This window comes from Mandrillus leucophaeus, unplaced genomic scaffold, assembly GCF_000951045.1.
Source record: "Mandrillus leucophaeus isolate KB7577 unplaced genomic scaffold, Mleu.le_1.0 Scaffold42, whole genome shotgun sequence".
Taxonomy (NCBI): Eukaryota; Metazoa; Chordata; class Mammalia; order Primates; family Cercopithecidae; genus Mandrillus; species Mandrillus leucophaeus.
Window position 1 is genome coordinate 3,134,889 of NW_012104476.1, and position 26,370 is coordinate 3,161,258.

General features: G+C 41.7%; 1 protein-coding gene across 2 annotated transcripts in view; it reads right to left on the reverse strand.

The window, feature by feature from the left end:
- Window positions 1–26,370, reverse strand: part of CALN1 (calneuron 1) — a 722,396-nt gene that overhangs the window by 514,353 nt on the left and 181,673 nt on the right. For both annotated transcript variants that reach the window (XM_011992874.1, XM_011992873.1), the window contains exon 2: window positions 467–591. In XM_011992874.1, coding sequence (XP_011848264.1) covers window positions 467–584 — 118 coding nt within the window. In that variant the 5' untranslated portion in view covers window positions 585–591. The remainder of the gene's footprint in view (window positions 1–466; window positions 592–26,370) is intronic.

A 26,370-nucleotide genomic window follows, 5' to 3' on the forward strand; every position in this document is an offset into this window, starting at 1 on the left:
CCATTGCCACCTAGACAGAGCTTCCAGATGATTCCGATTCAGGCAGGATTCAAAGCACCATGGCCAGAAGTCAAGAGACAGCCATTAACAGGGCTTAAACCTCCCCTGCAGATGGACTCTATTGTTGGTGACAACATAGAAACAAGACAATTCCATTGGTGATAAAGACTCCGGAAATTGGAAAACACATTTTAAGAGAGGTGAAGGCTATCCCCCTAGTCAATATCCAAGAAAACCGAAATATCCACCATAGATTGTTCAGGCTATCAGATCTGTCCCACACACACACACAAAAGTCACTTGGGTAAAATTTTGTCTCTGAACTCTTTCCCATCACGCCATAGTTACACTTGGCCACAACTGCCAAAGAGTAGCCAAAGTCCAGGGCATTCAATTGAGCTTCAGAATAGCCACAAACACCTCCCTGGGAGGGGGGACAACCCCCTAAACAGGGTAGGCTCCTTACCATCGAGCTCCTCCACGGAGATATTAGCCAGCTGTTCGCTGTCACTGCCAGCAGAGAGTGATCGGTTGAGGTAATTCCCCTTGTACAACAAGCCAGCGGTCACATGGTGGAACGGCATCTTTTCCCTGCCCAAAAGAGAACAGGGGAGGGGAAAAGAAAGACATCATCATTCATTCTTCCTTTCCTTTCTTAAAGGACCATCTGATTTTCAGATGGCCGGTGTCATTGTAAAAATAACAATATTTCTAGTGGGAAAGTCAGGATATTTCCAGGGTCGCAATGACCTGGGCAATTTCCAAAGGAACTCAGGTTCTTCCCATTTCTTCACTGTGCATCTTACTTCATTTTCCCCATTTAATTATGAATTTGAACCATGTTGTCCTTGTTAATCATGGCACACCACATTACCATGAAACTATCTCTTTATGCAAATGGCAACACCCTTGACTCCTTTCCTTGGCCTGATAAATTCTCACTTGATGCTTGTAAGAAAGGACTGAGAATCCCAGAAGTGTTGGCATGCCCAGGGACTACATGTCTTGGCTGTGATCAAGCAGAGATCCAAGTGTCTCATTTCTCCCAGATAATACAGACGTTGCACTCACACAGCACTCAAAACAGGTAGGAAATGCCCAAGCTCTAAGTAAGTACATGCAATGGTCTGCATCTCAAGAAGCAGCTGTCAAGCCTGGTTAAGATGCAGATGCTGCTTACATGAGTGGTGTGTGAGCACACACATTCTAAAATGCTAATCACACACGTTCTGAAATGCTAATCACACCTGCCCTGCTGCAAAGGGGCGTGGCAGACTTCAGGTGCCCCACAATGAAGCTGCTTCCAGCACTCTCACACAAATTTAAAGCATCCTTTTAGACCAATAGAAAAAAGCTCCTGCACCCAGATGGTCATCAGTGGGGCTTAGAAGTTTCCACTAATGCAAGACTGACTGGAGGGTCAAGGCTATGAAAAAAGAGATGTGAGATAAAAGGACAGCAAAGACAATGGAAGAGAATGGAAGAGCAAGCAAAGACAAGAAAGAGGAAAGGCAGCTGGGAAGATGATCATCTCTAAAGCAGAAAGAGCACAGCTCCTGGCCCAACTTGTCCAATGATGCTCTCCATGACTTTGAACAAGACGCCAAATGCTTCATATTCTGCTTCCCCATCTAGCAAGGGGGATTAAGAGTATGGATAAACCTCTAAGCAGAATTAGGGCCAATAGGCAGGAAGCACAGGGAGTCAATCACAAGGAGTGGGTAGAGAACACCTTTGTATCAGAGCTTCTGGAAGGTAAACTGGGCAGCACTCAACCTGTGAAACCCCTGAAAATTAAAAGGTTTAACCAGGAGCACAAAGCCAGTTAGTGACAGAAGTTGTTCTAGAACTCCAGCATCCTACATGCTATTTCCATTAAGCAGCCCCAGCTAAGCGCCAGACATTTCCACCCGGATGTCAAACCCTCATTTCAAACTCAAAACGTCTAAAAATGAATTAATTATCTTCCTACAAAGTAGGCTACACTTCCTGGTTTCTCTATTTCTATCAAAGGTGCTTTTTGCTCATCACAACAACTGGAACAACTCTCCCAAATGCTCGGGGCCCCAAAAAGTAAAACAGACACATGGCTGAGGCAAGAACCAACTGTCAGCTTGCAACCCATCCCTTCGCCCTTAACTCTTTCCATGGCTAACAACATGTACATCCACAGGACAATCGCAAATGGCATGATACTGATTACAAAGGGCACATACATTTGCCAATTATAAGGGGTACATCTTCAGCTAGTTACAAGTCAGATGTTCCCAAATCTATCCTTATATTTAAACAGAATACAAGAATCTTTCTCTGGAAGAACACTTTGATGACCACCTCCTTTCTTCTCCAAGTTAATTTTCAGACGAAAAAGCTTTAAAAGGGAGAATCGCATATATGAATTAAGACTACTCTATCTTTTCCTTAAGGCCAATCCTGATTTCTTGGGACTGTGTGTCATGGTCATTTGAGTATGGACTGATACCCACTGCCATAATGTGAATGTCTCCCCCAAATTTTATGTGTCAGAAACTTAATCCCCAATGCTACAGTGTCGAGAGGTGGGACCTCTGAGAGGTGAGTAGGTCATGAGGGCAGAATGAATGCTGTTATTGCAGGTGTAGGTTACCTATCACAGGAGTGAGTTCCTGATAAAGGGATGAGTTCAGTTGGCTGCAGTGGCTTATGCCTGTAATCCCAGCACTTTAGGAGACCTAGGCAGGTAGATCACCTGAGGTCAGAAGTTCGAGACCAGCCTAGCCAACATGGTGAAACCCCATCTCTACTAAAAATACAAAAAATTAGCTGGGCGTGGTAGTGCACACCTGTAATCCCAGCTACTCGGGAGGCTGAGGCAGAAGAACTGCTTGAACCCAGGAAGCAGAGGTTGCAGTGAGCTGAAACCGCACCATTGCTCTCCAACCTGGGCAACAAGAGTGTCTCAAAAAAAAAAAAAAGAATTCAGCCTCTTTCCCTTCTCTGTCTCTTTCATTCTCTAATAACACTCATGCTCTCTTCCTCTTGTGCTACAGGACAACACAGCAAGAAGGCCCCTGAAAGATGGAGGACTCTTGCCCTTGGACTTCCCAGCCTGCAGAGCTGTAAGAAACAAATCTTTGCTCTTTGTAAACAACCCAGTCTCAGGTACTCTGTTATAGCAGCACAAAACAGACTGAGACATCCATGGTCCAAAAAATGAGATGTCAACCCTGGCTAACACTTCTTGTGTGATTTCAACTTCACCCTCAGCACCAGTCCTACATGCAGTGAGCCTCACCAGCTGTTATCTTAACATGTTTAAGTCTTCATAAACATGGGAAGACACCTGCTCTGATATTATCTAATTTGTTAGCTAAGCCTCACTAGATGAGCCTCACCAGCTGCTATCTTAACCAATGTTTAAGTCTTCAGAAGCATGGAAAGACACCTGCTGTGTTCTTATCTAATTTGCTACCTGGAACAAGACCCACTAAGGTCGGTACAAAAAGCATTCCTTCCATTCCACCATGCATCACTCTAGTTTCTCAGCATTTTATAAATATCTTCCTATTGTCACCTTTTACCTGGTTGTCTGCAGCTTTGGATTCGTTACACAAAATTTTACAGTCATAATAAGGATGTTATATTCAAGCAAACATACCCAACCCACGCCCCAGTTCAGCCACAGAATAAATGTTGAGTACTTTGCAAAGAAAACTGGTCACAACTGAATCCCACTTGATATACCAACATAATTTGCTTCTGAAAAAAAAAAAGGCAGCTTACAAAATTAGGTACACATTCAGTTCATTTAGTCTCTGAATTCAAAAAGCTCAAAGTCTAGTGGGAAAGAAAACGTGCAATTGAACCATCCATATAGATATATAAAGTCATGTTCAAGAAAGGGAAGAACATTATCCTAAATAAGCTAAAAACAGCTGCTGCAATTAAGGACTAAATTTCACTCCAAGCTGCCTAGGGAAACCCAAGCTTTAAGATTCTCTCCTTGGCTAAGGGGAGAAAAATATATAAGTTCAAGCAAAGACAAATCTTGTCCTAAAACTAAAACTTGAAGATGGATCCTTCTATACAGGGCAACAAACAAAAATAAATAAATATTTGCAACAGCAGTTTCACTCATTGTGAAATATTTAAGCGACTGTCATGAAAACAATCTTTCTGTATTTTATGTAAGCCGGTGATATGGTCTGACTGAATGTGGCCCCCAATAATTCATACACTGGAACCTAAGACTCTAATGTGATAGTATTAAGAGATGGAGCCTTTAGAAGCTGATTAGGTCCATGAGCGTTCCTCCCCTCATGGATGGGATTAATACCATTATAAAAGGGCTGGAAGGAACTAGCAAGGCCCTTTTGTCTTTCTGCCTTCCACCATGTGAAAATGCAGCAACAAAGCAGCATATTGGAAGCCAAGAGCAGCCCTTGCCAGAGGCAAAATCTATAGGTGTCTTGATCTTGGACTTCCCAACTTCTAGAACTGTAGGAAATGAATTTCTGTTGTTTATAAATTAGCTAATCTAAGGTATTTGTTACAGCAGTAGAAACTAAGACAGGCAGAGTGGTTTCATGGTTAAGAACTGGCTGGGTGCAGTGGCTCATGCCTGTAATCCCAGCACTTTGGGAGGTGAAGGCAGCAGTTGGAAACCAGCCTAGACAACATGGTGAAACCCCATCTTTACTAAAAATACAAATATTAGCCAGGTGCGGTGGCAGGTGCCTGTAATCCCAGCTACTTGGGAGGCTGAGGTATGAGGATCACTTGAACCCGGGAGTGGAGGTTGCAATGAGCTGAGATTGTGTCACCACACTCCAGCCTGGGTCATAGAAGGAAACTCCACCTCCAAAAAAAAAAAAAAACCAGCACTTTCTAGTCAAAAACAGTGTTAGATTTTAATCCTACCTCTGCCCTTATTAGCTAGGTAAATAAGTTGCTTGACCTCTGTCAGCCTGTCTCCTCTTCTGTAAAACTAGGGTTTTAATACATACTGAAGAGAACAGTACTGTTGTAAATATTAAATAAGATAAACAGCCAGGCATGGTGACTCACATCTGTAATCCCAGCACTTTGGGAGGCCAAGGCGGGAGGATCACTTGATGTCAAGATTTCCAGACCAGCCTGGACAACAGAGCAAGACCCTGTCTCTACACAGACAAAAATAATAATAATAATAATAATTAATTAATTAATTAGCTGGGCACAGTGGTACACACATGCAGTCACAGCTACTCAGGAGGCTGAAGTGGGAGGATCATTTGGGTACAGGAATTTGAGACTTCAGGGAGCTATGATCACAGCACTGTACTCCAGCCTGAGTGACAGAGCAAGACTCTGACTCTAAAAAGATACAATACGGAAAGCACTGTACTTAGCACCAGGCATCTGCTCAGTGAGTATCACCAGTAATTATTTGCTAAGGATTATATGAAGCAGGATGCAGGGGCAACAAGAAGTCATGGACGAATTAGATTGATGCCTGGATTACATACTGGATTACAAAGGAGGGTCAGTGAGACCTGACAAAGGGCAAGCTTCAGGGAGAGGCTGGCATGTAAACCACTGTGCTGAGGGATCAGGTGTGAGCAGCAAAGCACCAGTGGGTTCCAGTGCTGAATGGTGTCAGCAAGCTCTGGCAGTATCATGCAGAAGGGGCTACTTGAATGGAAACTGCCAGAGCCAAAGAAGAGTCCATTTTCTGGGTGCCAGGAAGACTGGCTAAATGGTCATATCAAAGAAAAGATATTGAGAGGTTAAAACCAAAAGAGATGGTTCCTGTTAATGGGGTCAAGGAACTGGTACATTTCTTGACAGAGTAATATACTAAAGAGGCCATGTATGGTGGCTAACACCTGTAATCTCAGCATTTTGGGAGGCTGATGCTGGAAGATCACTTGAGGCTAGGAGTTCAAGACTAGTCTGGGCAATATGGTAAGACTGTATCTCTAGAAAAAAATTTGAAAAATTAGTCAAGCATGGTGGTGTATGCCTGTAGTCCCTGCTACTCAGGAGGCTGAGATATGAAGATCACTTGAGCCCAGGAGCTTGAGGCTGCAGTGAACTATGATCTTGCCACTGCCCCCCAGCCTGGGCAACAGAGGGAGACCTTGTCTATAAAAAAATTAATTAAATAACTAAAGAGCGTCATTCACATTAACTTGAAATGATGCCCTTTTGTGATGGTCAATTTTATGTGTCAACTTGACTGGGCCATGGGTTGCCCAGATATTTGGTTGAACATTATTCTGGAAGTGTCTGTGAGGGTGTTGCTGGATTAGGTTAACTTTTGAACTGGTAGCCTGAGTAAAGCAGATTCTCCTCTCCAGTGTGGGTGGGTCTCATCCAGTAATGAATAGAATGAATAGGCTTACATAGAATGAACACACTGAGTAAGAAAGAATTTGTTCTTCAAACTGTCTTCAAGCTGGGACATCCGTCTTATTCTGCCCTTGAACTCAGACTTGGACTGGAGCTTTTCACTATCTGATTCTCAGGTCTTCAAACCAGACTAGAACTATACCGTCAGCTCTCTTGGGTCTTCAGCTTGCTGACAGCTGACTGTGGAATTTTCAGAGTCTGTAGCTGCATGAGCTAATTCCTTACGATAAATCTCTTTAAAGTTATACACATAGATAGATAGATAGATAGATAGATAGATAGATAGATAGATAGATAGATAGATAGATAGATAGATAGAAAAATAGAGATACGTGATAGATGATTGATGGATGATTGATAGATAGATAGAGAGAAAAATAGAGATACGTGATAGATGATTGATGGATGATAGATAGATAGATAGATAGATAGATAGATAGATAGATAGATAGATAGATTCTGTATCTTTGGAGAACCCACATTAATATACCTTCTTTTTTTTTTTCCTCTACAGTACCAAAGACCCAGGCACATTGCAGGAGGGTAGTATATTATTCTGAGCAAAGCCCTGAGTGTTCTGCAGGGCTTCTAAAGCAGTACTACTCAAAGTGTGGTCTATAGACCACTGCCAATTGCACACCATTTGTTGCTGGTCTGCAGTGAGATAAGTACAAGAATTGAGAGAAAGAATTGAAATACCAATTTAGAGCATTGCCCCAACTTCTAAGCACATGACCAGTGGACTTGATTTTTGTATATTTTTGCTTCTTTTATTTTTCCTGGTAATTCTTTCTTACTGTACTTTTTTAAAGTATCAGTCTACACAAGACTGAAACTAAAAAAAAAAAAAATTAAAACTGGTCCTTCCTCACAAATAGCTTGAGAAGCACAGCTCTAAAGTATTTAATTTATGTTGTATAGATTTGTGATAATGAACCACAGAGAGAGGAAGAAAACCATTTGGAGAAATGCATCTTAACTTGTCCCTGAAACTTTTTCAAAGAGCTTAAGACTTCTTAAAAGTCTTAGATGGACTTCTGAAAGAAGTTGAAAGACTTCAGTTGATTCCTGAGCTTTCTATAGGGTGCTGGAGAAGTACATGGCATCTCTTGCAGACTTGACGGCAATCCACGTCCTACAATTACCAGACATACGAGGGGCAATATTGATCTTGCATGCTAAAGGTTAAAGAGCCTAATCAGCCCTGATAGAGCCTTTGCCAAATTCCTGTAAAAACAACCACGAAAGCACACCAAAATAGTAATATTCTCAACGACACCAATGCCAGGGTATGGAAGAAGCTTCCATAAAATCATTACAGTTAGGATTAGAATGACGAATAATCAGTGGTGCAGCCTTGACCAACGAGAACAGCAGGCAATCACCCTTCTGACTGTGTTGGAATTGCTTTATTCAAGCAGCCAAGGTCAAATCCCACCACTGACCTTTCCGCCACTGTGAAGCAACAACCTTTTTCCTCTAGCTACTCATGGATCATAACTCCCAGTATGCTAGGTGGCTAGAAATGGAAGGTCTGAGACATGAACCCTGTACATGAAGATGAGAAATTGGCTGCAAGGCACAGGTGTTGGTGAGAAGTACCCCAGGAGTAACGACCTATGGGGATCATGATTTTTCAAGCATTGCTTCAGAAAGGAAAAAAACTGCAGAAGGCCTCGAATAACCCAGAAATATATATCTCCTCCTCTCAGTTCAAGAGCTACGTGGTGGGGACAAGAAGATCTCATCTTACTCCAGCAAAGATGCTCTCGACAAAGGCCAGCTAGACCCTGGACATTTGGCTAAGCGCTTATAAAACAGTTTTATTCCCTTGCTAAAATCCTGCAGGGGCATGCCAGTTGGCAAACACTGGGTTTGGACAGATCTCAAATCAGACAAGAATGAGTAAGCAAAAACACTAACGTAGTAGTTCTGTGTAAAAATTCTGCATCATTAGAGAAGGAAGAACTTTCAAGAAGAAGTAGAGCAAAAGCCTATTGGCAACAATGATATAATACAAGAAAGGACAATTTTACAAACTTTCTGTTTTATGACCTAAACTTTTCAGCAAGGTGTCTACGACATAGGGATGCAAATTCATAAAGAAATATCAGAGTGGGAAGAAGAGATGTCAAGACAAAAAGAAAAGGCAATAAGCTGAGAGGTAAGCCAGTTTGGAAAAGGTGCAGACATTTGCAAACAAAGGAGAAATCCAAAAACAGTAACACAATGAAAATCTGCATTAATGGCAATGAAGAGTATTTCAAAGAAACAGAAATTTTAGCACATACCATAATGCACCCATGTACCCACCACCCAGATTTAATGATATTTTGCCTTCTTTGCTTAGATTTTTTTTAAAGAAATAACATACTACACTGAAACCCTTACCACCTACTCTATTCCTTCACTTCCCTCCCTCCACAGTGACAACTCTATTCTGGAGGTGGAACATATCCTTCCTGTCCATGCTTTTAAATTTGTCCACATTTTGATGTAACTATATAGAATATATTGTATTATTGCTGTGTCTATCTTTAAATTTACGTAAATGATATTACACCTTCCATACGCTTTTGCAACCTGCATGGTTCACTCTATATTGGCTTTCTGGGATCTATCTAAATCCATACACATACACCTAGTTAATTAATTTTTAACTGCTCAACAGTTTTCCATTGTACAAATACCCAATTGTATAAATTACACAATTGATGGAAAAGTGTGCTGCAATGAATATCCCCATGTGTCTCTTCGTAGTTCTCTGAACTGCATACCTAAATAAAATACTACCTGCTTGTTGAGTATGCAAATCTTTACCTTTATTGGATTTAGTGAAATTACACTCCAAAGTGATGGGGTTATTTATTAGTATATAATAGTTATTTATTGATATATAATAAATTACCCCTGAACTTTGTGGCTTAAAATAAATATTTATTATCTCAGGTTCTGTGGGTCAGAATCAGGAGCTGCTTAGCTGGGTGGTTCTGGCTCAAGGAGTCTTCTCTGATTGCAGTCAAGACACTGACTGGGGCCACCATCATCAGAAGGCCTGACCGGGGCTGGAGGATCCATTTCCAAGATGGCGCACTCACATAGCTCTTTGTTCATGTAAGTTGGGAGCACTCACATGGTTGCCAACATGATGCCACTAAACATGGATTTGGAAAGAGATGTTCACAAAAGGTCTCACTTTCTTGTGGGTCTCTCCATAGGGGAGCTGGATCACCCCAAGCAAGTGATCAAAGAGACAGGATCAGGGACTCTTATGACTTGGTCTTGGAAATCACACACCGTCACTTCTGCCACATTATTTTCATTAGAACTGTGTCACTGAATACAGCCAACACTTAGGGGGAAAGGAATTAGACTCCACCTTTTGAAAAATGGAGTATCAGAGAATGTTTAGATGTGTTTTAAAACGACCTTAGTGATTGTGACAATTTACAGATCCACCATTAGTCTAGGAGTGTGTCAATTTCCCTGATAGCCTTGCCAAAACTTGGTATTAGCAGACTGTTTCATTTTTAATTGGATTTCCTTGACTGCTAGCTTAAGCATCTTTTTGTATGGCTTTTGCCCATTCAATTTCTTCTGCTACAAGTGTGCTTTTCATCTTTATGTATTGGATTGTTTATAATTTTTGCACTGCTTTGTCCTTCTATGTTATTGTCCAGTGTCTAATTTCAATCTTATTTTTAACCCCTTTTCCTCCAAAATTAGTCAGTATTATTGTTTCTTACAACCGATGCTTATCTAAACTTTTCCACAAGTTTGCCAATTTTCTGCTCATCACTCGTTCTTGCAGGCTACTCTTTCGTTCCAGATTCAATTTCTTTTTCAGTGACGTGTAAATGTAAATAAGGGGCTATAAATGGCAAGCTTTCTAAGTCTTTGTCTTAAAAAGTCTTTATTTCAACTTCATTTGAATTACAAAGGTTAACCTAGTAGAGAATTATAAATTAATGATTTCCTTAGCACTCAGAAAATGTTTTGTTTCTGATGAGAAATCTGTAGGTATACTTGCTGTTCACCTATTCATACTCATTCTGGACAATTCTAAGTCATTATGTTTTCAGATATAGGCACTCTCCAAATCTCTTCATTTTCTTTTTCATAAGCTCTTACTAGATGTACGTTGGACCTCTCTGTTCAAGCTAGATTCTCTTGACTGTTTCACCCAAAAGCTATTCATAGTTCATCTGACCAAGGAAGCTGGGAAGCCAATAACTATTTTCCAGACTCTCTTGCTACTAAGGTTCGGGATGAAAGTTAGTTCTAATATTCAAAAGCTCTTACACAAAATTTGCAATATAGACATGAGGTGAAGGCAGTGGTATACTGGTAAATGTTTAGCACTCGCTGTCAAAAAGAAGCACTCTTGATGTGTAGCGTTTTCCATTTTCATGGTGTAAATATTCCCACAAGGGCCAATTCCAAGCTCCCAACATGTGCCACTAAACATGGATTTGGAAAGAGATGTACAGTAGTATACCAGCATACCACCACGCAGCATCTCCGCCACACACACACACACACACACACACACTAGACTACATTAACCACAAAATCACAAATAATAGTAAAATGTAGCAAAACGATTAGGAAGTGATGAATTTTAAATATTTATTACCTTGATTTTTTAATTTATTTCATGGTAAGTTTATATTCCATTTTTAAGAATGAACGCATAGGCTGAGTGTGGTGGCTCACACCTGTAATCCCAGCACTTTGGGATGCCAAGGTGGGAGCCAGGAGTTCAAGACCAGACTGGGCAACATAGCAAGACCTCATCTCTACAAAAAATAAAACAATTAGCCGGGCATGGTGGTATGTGCCTGTAGTCCTAGCTACTCGGGAGGCTGAGGTAGGAGGATTGCTTGAGCCCAGAAGTTCAAGGCTGCAGTGAGCTAAGATTAAACCCCTGTACTCCAGCCTGGGTAACAGAGAATGAGACCCTGTCTCAGAAAAAAAAAAAAAAAAAAAAAAAGATGCATTTAAAAATCACCTCACAAAATCCTTCAGAATGAAAAAGTGGGTTCTCACAAGCCAGTATGAGCTGGCTCCAGCATGTCACTGTTTCCTTGCCATGTTGTGACTTTCTACAGAAAAGAAGACATGAAAACATGACATTTTCCTGCAGCAACATTCCATTGTTCACACTCCAGTTTCTTGGCTGTGACAAAGCAGCTATGGGGGTGGTAGCAATGGCTTCTGAATCCCCAGATCACAGCTCTAGGGGACCATTCTCCAAATGTTGGGAAGTCAAGAGAATGTTGCAGGGACAACATACTGCAGTGGCAGCCTCAGTGGTAGAAACTCTCCTGGAGAGTTGGCTTTGAATTATTCTGGAAGTCATGCCGGACCACCACCTAAAATCCACTCCTTCAACCCTTGAACAATTACACAAGCATCAAATCCCTCATATTAAATCCCTGCCTGCTTAAAATACCCAGAGTGGTTACTGGTTCTTGAACTAAGTCTTGACTGATACCTCATAGTATTGTCCATGTTCCTTAAACTCTTTTAATTGTTCACATTTTTACCTCTCTGTGTATCTCAGAAGTAATCTCCTCAAATTATTTGCAAATTTACAATTTCTCTTTTCAGTTTTTACTGAATTGTGGTTGAACCTGTCTGCTGAATTTTTTATTTAAATGACTATATTTTCCATTTCCAAAAGTTTACTTTGGTTCTTTTATAAACACACCTCTTATTTTTCACTGAGTATGAATCTTTCATTATGATTCTTATACTTTCTTTCACCTTTTAACCATTTTTAAAAATTTTTTTTGAGACAGAGTCTCGCTCTGTCGCCCAGGCTGGAGTGCAGTGGTGCAATGTGAGCTCACTGCAAGCTCCGCCTCCCAGATTCAAGCAATTCTCCTGCTTCAGCATCTCAAGTAGCTGAGATTACAGATGTGCACCACCATGCCTGGCTAATTTTTGTATTTTTAGTAGAGACAGGATTTCACCATGTTGTCCAGGATGGTCTCGAACTCCTGCCTCAAGTGATCTGCCCACCTTAGCATCCCAAAGTGCTGGGATTACAGGTGTGAGCCACCGCGCCTGGCCCTTTTAACCATTTCTAACTGACTTATTTCATATTTTTCTTCAGAATGTCATTCTATAATTTCCATTTCTGAAGGCACTAATCCTCTTTTTGTACTACCCTGATTTTCCTAGGTGACAAACTGTTTCCCAGTGCAGCCTGTCATTGTTGAGGGGAGGAACCCCAGTAGCCTTTACAACAGGTGACGCTTTCCCATTGGAGTTCCAAGTTCACAGAGATCCCCGTCCATCACACAGGGCGTCTCACCAGTTTGGAAGCAGTAATTAGATAAATTCCCTAACTTAGAAGCCTGCACCACACAGGTAGTGTACATTTGGACAGCGCATCCCCTGGAACACTGGCTTAGAGTTTTGATTTGTCACTGTAGCATCTGTCTTTGGCAGCCATTGCTCTGGGAAGAAATAAGCATCACTGCTACTTTGCTGGGCCAGTGGTGAGACTGAATCTAGCTCCCACTTGTAAGTGAAAACTGTAACCTCCACCTCCCAGATTCAAATGATTCTCCTGCCTCAGCCTCCCAAGTTGCTGGGATGACAGGCATGCACCACCATGCCTGGCTAATTTTTGTATTTTTAGTAGAGACAGAATTTCACCATGTTGGCCAGGCTGGTCTCAAACTCCTGACCTCAAGTGATCCACCTGCCTTGGCCTCCCAAAGTGCTGGAATTACAGGCATGAGCCACCGTGCCCGACCACACGTTGAAATTCTTATTGCCAATGTGACAGTATTAGCAGATAGGGCCACTGCACTCCAGCCTGGGCAACAGAGCAATACTCCGTCTCAAAAAGAATTTCAACATATGACTTTTGGGGAAACACAAACATTTCATCCATGAATAGTAAGTTGCTATTAGGTTGTGCGAGAGTAATAGCAGTTATTGCCATTACTCTTGCACCAACCATTACTCTTTGCCATTACTTTTAATGGCAAAAACCGCAATTACTCTTGCACCAACCTAATAAAACAGAGTATGTGGCTTAAACAACAAACATTTGTTTCTGATGGTTCTCAAGCCTGGAAGGCCAAAATCAGGGTGCCAGCTTGATCAAATTCTTGATGAAGACCCTCTTCCTGGTCTACAGGTGGCCCTCTTCTCATTGTGTCCCCATGAGGTGGACAGCAAAGAGAGCTCTGGTCTCTTTGTCCCCTTATAAGAGGACATTCATGAGGATTCCACCTCATTAGCGAATGAGGCCTCCACCTCTCACTCATTAGCAGATAGGGTCTTTAAGAGATGAGTGGCTCACTATATCATGACCTAATCCCTCTCAAAGGCCTATCTGCTAATACCATCACATTGGCAATAAGAATTTCAACATATGGTCGGGTGTGGTGGCTCGTGTCTGTAATCCCAGCACTTTGGGAGGCCAAGGCAGGTGGATCACTTGTGGTCAGGAGTTCGAGACCGGCCTGGCCAACATGGTGAAATCCTGTCTCTACTAAAAATACAAAAATTAGCCAGGCATGGTGGTGCATGCCTGTCATCCCAGCTACTTGGGAGGCTGAGGCAGGAGAATCACTTGAACCCGGGAGGTGGAGGTCACAGTGAACCAAGATCACGCCCCTGCACTCCAGCTTGGGCAACAGAGCAATACACCATCTCAAAAGAAGAAAAAAAAAATCAACATATGACTTTTGGGGAAACATAAATATTTAGTCCATGAATTCCAGGGGGCTGGGAAACCGGAGTCTCATTTCTTGTTTCCTGCCTGTGCCATTCCAAGACCACATCTTTTGTCTCTGCATGAACATTAAAACCCCATCACCAGAGCTTTCTGGGTGGCAGGGAGGTTCCTGCTGTTGAGTGGTACCCACTCCTATGCTTATCTCCCTGGGCTCTGAGTTTCTCCTTCCTTCCTTTCTTTCCAAACTAACTGATTTTATTCATCAGAGCTTAGCCAGGAAAACAGAGCCTATATCAGGCCGTTCAACAGGAGGATTTAAAACAGCCATCTACTAAGTTGTTGGAAGGGTGGAAAAGCCAAACAGAGATACTTAGCAGAGATTAGAGATGGCAGCAACGTATTCCCACCCCCAACCAAGAAGGACGTAGGGAGAGGGTGGTACTATCAGAGCCTCAAAGTTGAGTTTCCCAAAAGGATCTAGCACCGTGGTAGGGGCTGCCCAGTAGGAACTAAAAGGAGAGATGGAAAGGCTTTGCTCTGCCAAGATTCAAAGCAAGAACCACTGAAAAGACATAGCCACTGCTAGAGACATTTGTCAAAAGCAGATCGAGATGGGGAAAATACCCCAGCCTATCTCTTTTTCCCGCCTTTTCATTTCCTGCTGGTGCCTCCTTTTGGCCAAATCAGTCAGCAGCCTATTGCCAGGGAATCTGGAAATGTAGTTTGCAAACATCAAGCCCTACCATGCCGAGTAGGAGAAAAAGGCAGATAAATCCATAAGAAAGCAGGCAGATGATCAGCACAGTGACACGTTTAATATTTTTTTCTATTTTATTCTGCATTTCTATGTTGATAGCAGAAAAAGCACCCATGTTAGCTTAAGACACTGACAGAGGTAGATCTCCAGGTGACAATTTCGAACTTCAAGGATAAGGAGAAATGCTCCGAGCATTCAGGTAGAAAATACAGGTTACCGGTCAGGCACAGTGGCTCACACCTATAATCCCAGCACTTTGGGAGGCCAAGGCAGGCAGATTCCTTGAGATCTGGAGTTTGAGATCAGCCTGGCCAACATGGCAAAACCCCATCTCTACTTAAAAATACAAAAATTAGCCAGGCATCATGGTGTGCACCTGTAATCCCAGCTACTCGGGAGGCGGAGGCAGGAGGATCACTTGAACCTGGGAGGTGGAGGCTGCAGTGAGCCGAGACCACACCACGGCACTCCAGCCCGGGCAACAGAGCACACCCACAAAAAAACAAAATGAGATTCAGTTTCCTTCAGAGTAATAACGGCTTCTGAAGGTTCCTCTAGAAGCAGCCACAGAAACAACGCTATCTCCACCTCCTGCCACCTTGAAAGGATCACTTAAAATAAGTAGAGAAGTTTACGAAGTAAATCATGAGGCAATATTTTAAATCAAATGTAACAGAAAATAAAGTTCTCACTTCAAACAATTCAAACCAAAAAACACTGAAGTACAGTGAAGTACAAGTGAAGGATGATGGTCATTTGATGTTTGAGGGTAAAATTCAAAATGACAGCATATGAGTCATAAACTATGTACCGTATCATAGCACTGTAAAGTAAAAATAATTTAAATATAAAGAAAAACTGGCTGGGCACAGTGGCTCACACCCATAATCCCCACACTTTGGGAGGTTGAGGCAGGAGGATAACTTGAGGCCAGGAGTTCCAGACCAGCCTGGGCAACACAGCGAAACCTCATCTCTATGAAAAATTTAGAAATAGCCTGGCACGGTGGTGCACACCTGTAGCCTCAGCTACTTGGGAGACTGAGGTGGGAGGATCGTTTGAGCCCAGGAAGTCAAGGCTGCAGTGAGCATGATGTTGCCACTGCACTCCAGCCGGGACGACAAAGCAAGACTCTGTCTCTAAAAAAGTCATACATACATACATACATACATACATACATACATACATACATACATACTTTTAAAAAATTGTTGAAGTCGGCCGGGCGCGGTGGCTTAAGCCTGTAATCCCAGCACTTTGGGAGGCCGAGACGGGTGGATCACGAGGTCAGGAGATCGAGACCATCCTGGCTAACACGGTGAAACCCCGTCTCTACTAAAAAAAAAAAAAAACTAGCCGGGCGAGGTGGCGGGCGCCTGTAGTCCCAGCTACTCGGGAGGCTGAGGCAGGAGAATGGCGTGAACCCGGGAGGCGGAGCTTGCAGTGAGCTGAGATCTGGCCACTGCATTACAGCCTGAGCAACAGAGCAAGGCTCCGTCTCAAAAAAAAAAAAAATTGTTGAAGTCTTTAAAGACACCCTCTAAGCCTCTGATAAATTACCTGGATAAAAAATAGAAACAAAAAGGATATGAAGAAAAGTGGGTATTGTGCTATGAAGGCTAATTTAATGTGTGCGTTTGTGTGTGTGTGTGTGTGTCCCCCAGAGATCCGTCAAATTATCAGATATAAGACCACAGAGCAAACTTCAGCATAGGTATTTCAAAAGTTGGTCTACCACAGTTGAATATAAGTAGAGACAATAATAAAAGTCAATACTTTCAGTGTATACTGCTCGGGTGATGCGTGCACCCAAATCTCACAAATCACCACTAAAGAATTTATGTAACCAAACACCACCTCTTCCCTAAAAACCTATGGAAATAAAAAAAATTTAAAAATAAAATAGAAGCTAAAATTGAAAATTTTATTACATTCCCCAAAATATCTCCTAGGTCAATGTTTAAATTAAAGTTATAATTACAGGCTATCTTTAAAGTAAAGAAAATGGCAACAACACTTATTATTTAAAATAACAAAAATAATACTTATTTTTAAAAATCAGAGTGTAGCAAAGGAGCATTCAGAAAGTTAGTTTTGTTATTTAAACGTTCTCTTTACCTTAAAGAGGAAAAAAACTAAGTCCTCAATGCTAACTTCTTAGTTAAAAAATAACAACAAAATAAATTAAGAAAATGGAAAAAAACAGGAAATAATGAAAGCAGTGAATTAGAAAACAGATAACTTGAAAGAGCTAGTTCTCCAAAACAAAAGCAATAAACAACAAATCTCTGACAAGTTTATTAAAACAAATATAGAAAGCATAAATAGATAACATCCTGAAATATAGGAATTCTACATGCAACTCCAGACTAATAAATTTTAAAACACTAGTTAAATGAATAACTTTGCTCTCAAGATACAGAAATTGGATTTTTTTTCTTTTTTCACAAAAACAAGATGATTTAATATTATTCACAGTTATTGAAAACCTTGACATAACACTTTGTTATACAGTGATTTGAAGATCTGGTTTTGGGTTGAGCTTATTTCCAGACTTTACTTTCATGTCTGCCATAACCAAAAATACACCTCCGTAAGAGACACAGATTCGAATGGAAGAAAAATGTCATTGGCAGTATTTACGAAGTCATAATATTCATTCTTCAATTCCATCTGACAAGCATGCCAAGGTTTTTGCTGACATTTGGCTGGTAAAGTTTCATCTTCCCTAACGTCAACGGATGATTTTGCAAACTGAAAGCAGTTGCATTTTCATATTTTTAACAAACGAGTCTGAAACTCCCTTGATCTCTTCATTTGGAAGTTTCTCACACAGCTGAGAAAGTTCTGTTTCCAGATTTTTGAACTTTACGGAGTAGAGTTTGTAGATAATGCACTCACCATCATTTTTTTTTTAAGCTACAAAATCACATAATAGTTGAAACATTTCCAAAAACATCTATTTTAAAAAATGTTCTTTCCATAGCATAAGGTTCCTTTGAGAAGCAGTGATTTCCTCAATCTTTGTTAAAATGTCATCTTTAACTGTGTATGGCCAACAACATCCTGCCATCTCAGAAAAGACCAGAAAATGTGGATCATTTGACTGTTTATGACAAAAAGCATGCCACTCTTATTTGTGTTTGACAATTCTTTTGAGAACTTTGCCCCAAAATAAGACGCACACTTTACTGTGGCACAAAAGCCACCTGCAGCCGTCTTCCATCTCATTTCAAAGATGTAGGCCAGTGAGAGTCAATAGAGATTTCCATTTTAAATTGTCTTTTGGAAGTCTGTTCATCGTTTTGACCAACTTCTGTCCAATCTGATGAACTCCTCAGTGTTCTAACTCATAGAGTAACTAATGAAGGGCTCCTTTTGCAAGCAAAGGAAATGTCAACTTGATCACTGTCCGGGGGTCTACTTGGGCCTGCTAGATCAGCATGATCAAAAGCTGAGGTTTCTTGGTAGGTGTTTTATAAAGCCTCTTGCCCATTATCTATTAGTCTAGTTGAAGCAAATTAATATAATCTGTCAATTCCTGATATGGTTTGGCTGCAATCCCACCCAAATCTCATCTTGAATTCCCACATGTTGTGGGAGGGATCTGGTGGGAGGTGACTGAATTATGGGGGCGAGTCCTTCCTGCACTGTTCTTGTGATAGTGAATGAGTCTCAAGAGATCTGATGGTTTAAAAAAAAAAAAAAAAAAGGACAGGGTGGGGGGAGTTTCCCTGCACAAACCCTCTTTTTGTCTGCCGCCATCCACGTAAGACGTGACTTGCTCCTCCTTGCTTTCCTCCATGATTGTGAGTCCTCCCCAGCCATGTGGAACTGTAAGTTCAATTAAACCTCTTTCTTTTGCACATTGCCCAGTCTCAGGTATGTCTTTATCAGCAGCTTGAAAACGGACTATACCTCCCAGTGTGAGATGCTCTCCTTTTCCTAAACACTTCACACCAGACCAGAGGGCACATGGGCAATTGAAGGCGCCAGTGTCATTCTCTACTGCAGATAATCAGTAAAGTATAATTTCCTCCTTTTATTCTTACACCCCAAAAAATCACCTTACATGCCTTCCCCTTTGAAAATCAGGCAGAGACATTACCATGAAACAAGGAAAAAGACAAGAAGCCCATTATGTCTACTATTAAATAACACTATCCCCGAAATTCTACTTAATGCAGTGAGACATAAACAAAATAAGAGACTATTTAAGAGCAGAAAACTAAAAAATAAAAATGAAAAGCCTAGAGTGAAATACATGTAAATACTTAACTCATCTTTCATAGTTAAGAGACACTCAGAGTTTAAGTAAAACAAAAGAAATTACAAAGGAAAAGATGAATAGCCTTGCCAGTATAAAAATATAAACTTCTAAACATTATAAACAGCATAAATAAAGGTAATAGGAAAACAGGGAACTCAAAGACTCTATGATCAGATAATTCACAAAACTGGAAAGACAAAGAATAAAGTATGCAAAAACAATAGTTGATCTCACAAGTAACCAAAGAAATACAATTTTTTAAAAGATGCTCTTTTCTGCTTATTTTTTACAAAAAAAAATGGGGGGGGAGTGAGACTGAGGTTGTGCTGTGTTGCCCAGACTGGTTTCAAACTCCTGGGTTCAAGGGATCCTCCTGCCTCGACCTCCCAAAGTGCTAGAATTACAGGCCTGAGCCACCAGGCCTGACCATGTTATCTGCTTTTTCAATGGGGGAGGGTTTTTGTTTCAAGTTTTTGTTTTGTTTTGTTTTTTTGTTTGCTGTTTTTTTTCTGAGACAGAGTCTTGCTCTGTCGCCCAGGCTGGAGTGCAGTGGCACGATCTCGGCTGACTGCAATCTCCGCCTCCCAGGTTCACGCCATTCTCCTGTCTCAGCCTCTGAAGTAGCTGGGATTACAGGTGCACGCCACCATGCCCAGCTAATTTTTTGTATTTTCAGTAGAGACAGGGTTTCACCATGTTGGCCAGGCTGATCTTGAACTCCTGACCTCATGATCTGCCCACCTCGGCCTCCCAAAGTGCTGGAATGACTGGCGTGAGCCACTGCGCCCAGCCCTGTTTCAAGTTGTTTTTGACATGCTGGTGAGAATGTAATGGGACTGATACTTCACAGTAATTGAAACAACAGTTCAGAGGAAGTAATTTGGCCATTTTGCATCACAAGTCTGAAAAAAATAGTTCTGGCTCTTTGATCCTGTAATTCTATTTTTTTTTTTTAATCTGTCCTCAGATGTAGCCAAAGATTTGTGTACCAAGAAAAGGCATTGCATTGTATTTTTAATGACCAAAAAAAAAAAAAAAAAAAGATGATGAAAACAAGAAAAAAAGAACAGCTAAAAATACAGCAATCAATAAGCAAAGTACATACATATAAGAGTATGTTGTGGATCAATGAGGCTTACTAAAATTTTAATGATGTCCAAAAATCTTTATAATATACCACTAACTCTAAAAAGTATTTCAAGTGAGTAAAATGAACACATTTCTCTCTCCTAAAATTCCATTACAGTCATGATGTAGGGAACAAAATGGAATAAATGCATAAACACAGATATATATTATTTTTAAGTATAAATTGTATTTGTTTAATTATATTTATAGCCGGGCATGGTGGCTAATGCCTGTAATCCCAGCACTTTGGGAGGTCAAGGCGGGGGCGGATCACGTGAGGTCAGGAGTTCGAGACCAGCCTGGCCAACATGGTGAAACCCCATCTCTACCAAAAATACAAAAATTAGCTGGGCATGGTGGCACGCGCCTGTAATCCCAGCTACTTGGGAGGCTGAGGCAGGAGGATCGTTTGAACCTGGGAGGTGGGAGGTTGGAGGTTGCAGTGAACCGAGATCATGCCATTGCACTCCAGCCTGGATGACAGAGTGAGACTCTGTCTCAAATAAATGAATAAATAAATAAATACATGTGCATAGAATATCAGGGAAAGACCATCATCGGCCCAAAAACTTTAGCAGATCCCTGGAGGGCAGGATGAATTCATCCATCTTTACAGATGTAATTGGGCAGAGGGAAGCCAGGCTGAAAAAGCAGGCAAACTGGAAAGAAAGTGGTGGAGGGAGAAGCTCTGAGAGCCCACAGAGAGTAGTCTCAGTCGGCAGGTGCTAGGATCTGGACTGGAGACAGGGTGGACCAGGGGTGACTGATTTAAGTCCTTCATTTGGATCAGCTTGCTGGGTTTCCCACCCCTAGAAAAAGATCCTCTTAAAAGCAAGCAGGCCAGGCATCGTGGCTCACACCTGTAATCCCAACACTTTGGGAGACCGAGGCAGGTGTATCACTTGAGGTCAGGAGTTCAAGACCAGCCTAGCCAACATGGTGAAACCCTGTCTCTACTAAAAATACAAAAATTAGCCTGGCACAGTGGCACGCGCCTGTAGTCCCAACTACTCGGGAGACTGAGGCAGGAGAATCACCCTAACCCAGGAGGCGGAGGTTGCAGTGAGCCGAGATCACACCACTGTACTCCAGCCTGGGCGACAGAGCAAAGACTCTGTCGCTCATAAAAAAAAAAAAAAAAAAAAAAGCAAGCAGTGATCTGCCTGAGAAGATCTGAGGTTGATCCCCCAGGGCAAGGTCTTCCTCCCCTGGCATTTACATGGGGCATCCTGTTCACCCCTTCCCAGTCTCGAACCCTAAAATGAAGCCTGCTGGTCAGCATGCCCCACTGCTATAAAAGGGTTTGCAGCCACTGGTCCCATTCAGGGAGAGAGGCTGCTTCTAAAACCTGCCTCTTATCACAGCCCGTCCCGTTCAGAAATGCAGGAATGGCAATGACCAAACAAGGACTGCCAGACACTTGAAGAAAACCAGCATCACCCACAGCAGGACAGAAAAGGTGACCCTAGTCACAACAAGGATGATTCTGGAAAAAAGAAGAGACCTTGGAAGAATTTTAATGTAATGCTTCAGGGAGAGCTGAGAGGCTGCTTTAAAAAAAAAAAAAAAAAAAAAAAAAAAAAAAAAAAAACAGTCTCAGATGAGGAATTTAAGAGAGTTTAAAAAACTGATGAAATAAGAAAGCAAATTCAAACTGTATACACAGCAAATTATTGCAGATGCATTTCAGAACAAGAGAACAGAGACCACGGAGAGGAAATAGTAGAAGAGAAATTCCCAGAACGGATGAGATGAAGGTTGAAACTGAAAATGCCTGTCAGCTGCTATATGGGATAAATTAAAAGACTCACAAGGAGCCAAAACCTCATAAAATTTCAGAACATCAGAATTCAAGAAAGCACCCAAAGCCCTAGAGGAAAGGACGGACAACGTTCTAATGAAGGTGATCATGCTGACATTAAACCACACGTCAGCATCATCAGACACGAGATGACAGTGGAGCAAGCGGCCTGAACCTCACAGGAAAAATTAATTTACACCCAGTCAAAATCCAATCAAGATAGGGGCTTAGAAAGTTTACAATTTGGCTGGGTGTGGTGGCAAAGGCCCGTAATCCCAGTACTTTGGGAGGCGCAGGCATTCCAGAACAGCCAGCATACCAAGTACCCATCTCTACAAAAAAATACGAAAACAGGCCGAGCGCAGTGGCTCACACCTGTCATCTCAGCGCTTTGGGAGGCTGAGGTGGGTGGATCACTTGAGGTCAGGAGTTCAAGACCAGCCTGGCCAACATGGTAAAACTCCATCTCTACGAAAAATACAAAAAATTAGCCAGGCATGATGGTGAGCACCTGTAGTCCCAGCTACTTGGGAGACTGAGGCACGAGAATTGCTTGAGCCCAGGAGGCGGCAGATGTTGCAGTGAGCCGAGATCGCGCCACTGCACTCCAGCCTTAGAGACAGAGTGAGACTCAGTCTCAAAAAAAAAAAAAAGAAAAGAATCTGGGCCTCGTGGCATGCGTCTGTAGTCCCAGTTATCAGAGAGACTGAGGCAGAAGGATCCCTTGAGCCCAGGGTTTCAAGACTGCAGTGAGCTATGATTGTGCCATTGCACTCTAACCTGGAGACAGAGCGAGACCTTGTCTCAAAAAAAATAAATAAAAGGAAGTTTACAATTCATAGACATCACCTAAAAAGAATCAAAAGAATCACTCAGTGAATTATTTCAGCAACATGCAAAAGGAATCCAAGAAATGAGAGAAAATGAGATCCAATTCATGAGATGGATTCTAACAATGGGTGAGAGCCCAGAAGACCACGGTGGGAGCAGGCGTTGTAAATCAGTGCCAAGGAGGACCAGTGAGTTAAAGAAATTGCATACCAGGCAGGCAGATCACCTGAGGTCGGGAGTTCGAGACCAGCCTGACCAACATGGAGAAACCCCGTCTCTACTGAAAATACAAGCCAGGCATGGTGGCACATGCCTGTAATCCCAGCTATTTGGGAGGCTGAGGCAGGAGAATCACTTGAACCTGGGAGGCAGAAACTGCATACACTTAGTGAGAAGGAGAAGCCAGCATCAATATCAAATATCAAATAAATACAATGAGAGTGGGCTCACCCTCCCTCCTTCAGTCTTCTTTCCAATTTATTTATTATTTTCTCCTATAAATGTTACCGCACTAGGTGGGGTGTGCTGGCTCACATCTGTAATCCCAATAATTTGAGAGGCTGATGAGGCAGGAGGTTCCCTTGAGCCCAGGAGTTTGAGACTACAGTGAGCTATGATCATGCCACTGTACTCCCACCTGGGCGACAGAGCAAGACCCTGTCTGGAGAAAACAAAAAGTAAATGTTATGGGATTAATTATATAATATTTGTTTCTGCAGTGAGTAATATTTATATAATCATAGTAATCATATTCACAAAATCTTTGGTTTTGAATTTGAAATTAATAGGAGAATCATGGAAATTTCAGACAGAGAACAAATGTAAGTGCCTGTCACTCTATGAGTCAGTAATACAGAAGACAAGTTGCAAAAAAGAAGAAAGAAATGAAGAGGTGCTAAGCCCTCCCCTCAAACCACCATCTTTCAGACTGGGAGGTCCAAAGGTATGGTTTCAAGTTAATAAAGAAAGGCTTAAGCTTATGAGCGAAAGCAATAAAGCTATTCAATTCAGATTGGAAAAATTAAAAATGGGATTGGCAGAGCCTGGGATGGGAAAGGGGAAACACTCCACGTTCTTCCTGTCTTTCAAAGGAGAGGATGGGGAGATCCCATTTCAAGCGGATGTTCAAAACCACATAAGGTCGGGCACAGTGGCTCATGCCTGTAATCCCCGTACTTTGGGAGGCCAAAGTGTTCGGGGGCCAGGGGGAAGGGGGGATTGCTTGAGCCCAAGAGTTTCAGGCCAGCCCGGGCAACAATAGCAAGACCTCATCTCTACAAAATTAAAAGGAATTAAAAAAAAAAAAAAAAAAAGTAACCACTTTACTTGGAGTGATTTCATCCACCAGAATCACTGGGATGAAAAATGGCTTAAAATGCTTGCCTCTGACATGGAGGGTCCAGCTACCAGCGTCTCTTTTACGTGTATCTACTTATATTGCTTTTTATTATCCTATTCTTATATTACTTTTATTAAGTCAGGCCATAAAATCCTATGTAGGGCATAATCACAACTATATAAATATAATGACCTGGCCTACCTAGCCACATACATGTATATTTATATAGATATATAAAGTTCTTCAAAGGATATAAACTGAAACGTAAATACTAGTTATTGCTGAGTGATGAATTTACTGTCATTGTATACTTAGTTGTTTAAACTCTCCACACTTAGTGCCATGGGTCTATTTCATTTTTACAGCTAGAGAGAAATTAAAATGATTTTACAAATGAAAGAGCCTGGCTGGAATTTCCTCCATGTGGGAGTAAGGCCCCAGGAAGCCCTCAGACAAGACCAAGGCTGTCTCATGGCCACGGCTGGAGTGACCTGCAACCTCGCGTGTGAGCTGCTATCTGCAGCTCAGGCCTCCAAAGAGAGAAAGCCTGGGCCGGAGCCCTTTAAGGACCCGTGTTAACAACTGGCTGTGTCAGCCAGGACAGACATGTGCCTCCCGCCCCAATTTTGATTTTGATTGGGACTGGCCCCCAGAGAATTGCCGAGACTTGCAAACCTTCAGGTAATTAGATGAACGCTCCTGCTCGAAGAAATTCTACACCAGCCTCACAAGGATGCCGGCGCTGGCCTGCCAACAGGAATGCTTTTGGCAGATGATTTCGAGTTGTTCTTTCCGAAAGTAATTACACAAAAAGTTCCACTGCTTGTTAAGGCTCCTCCTTAAGGCTGTTTTGATCTCTTTTAATTAATAAGTTGAATATGGAAGGATTTAATTGTGATGAATTTCTATGTAACTTCCTTCAAGATCCCCATGTACAGTGGCCTGCTAAGTCCACCACACATTTCTAGCTGCTCAGACACCTGTATCAAACTGAGAGCTTTAGAGAGCTTTCTGCAAAGTTTGGGAGAATCCTGTTGGCTGAGGCCTCTCCCAAGGCAGTGAGAGGTCAGGGATTATTCAATCTACAGGAAATAACTGCACAATGTACCCAACATTGATTGTTGAGAGTTCTCTAGAACAGCACTTTTAAGACTTCAGTAGCTTACTTTGCTCAGGTTACCATAACAAAAGACTACAGACTGTGTGGCTTAAACAACAGAAATTAATTTTCTCATAGCCTGAAGGCTGGAAGTCTAAGATCAAGAGGTCAACATGGTCAGGTTCTGATGAGGGCTCTCTTCCTGGCTTACAAACGGCCACCTTCTTGCTGTGTCCTCACATGGCGGGGGAGAGACAGAAAGAGGGAGAGAGAGCAAGCTCTCTGGTATCTCTATTTGTAAGGGCACTAAATTCCATCATGAGGGTCCCACCTTCATGACATCATCTAAACCTAATTACCTCCTGAGGACTAAAGTTACCTTGCCCAAATTCCTATCTAAGGGGTCTAGGGAGGGAGTCATGCCCTACAAACCATAAATACTCATCAGATGGGTTTTATTTAACCTTGAATATCATGACTTACTTTCCAACCTGACACTGGCATAACATTACAAGACAAGGAAGAAAATCAAAAAATTTTATCCCAAAACATGTTTCTTTGCCATATTTTGAAATGGTCCTGCAAAGCTGTCCTATGTGGGGAAAATGTGCATCTGTAAAGAATGTCTATTCACATAGCTAGATCTTTTTCTTCCAGGCCCTCCCAATCCTGAAGAGATTAAGTAAGAGTCTAGCACTTTTTTAAAGGTCTAAATAGAAAGCATTTGTCATCTATCTATCTGTCTCTAAGGGCAGCCACTATAAGACTTCAGAAGAACCTTGGTCTCCACAATCTTTTATCTTAACCTAAACATTTCCTTTCTATGGATCCCAGGTCTTTAAGACAAACTCAACCGTCAATCAGAAGATGTTTAAATTTATGGTGTACCTGGTTTCTCCAGTTGCCCACCTGGCCTTCTCATCTGTACCTTCCTTCTTTTCTTTCCCTAATGTTCTAAAGCTTTTAAATAAACTTTCATTCCTGCTCTGAAAGAAAGAAAGAAAGAAAGAAAGAAAGAAAGAAAGAAAGAAAGAAAGAAAGAAAGAAAGAAAGAAAGAAAGAAAGAAAGAA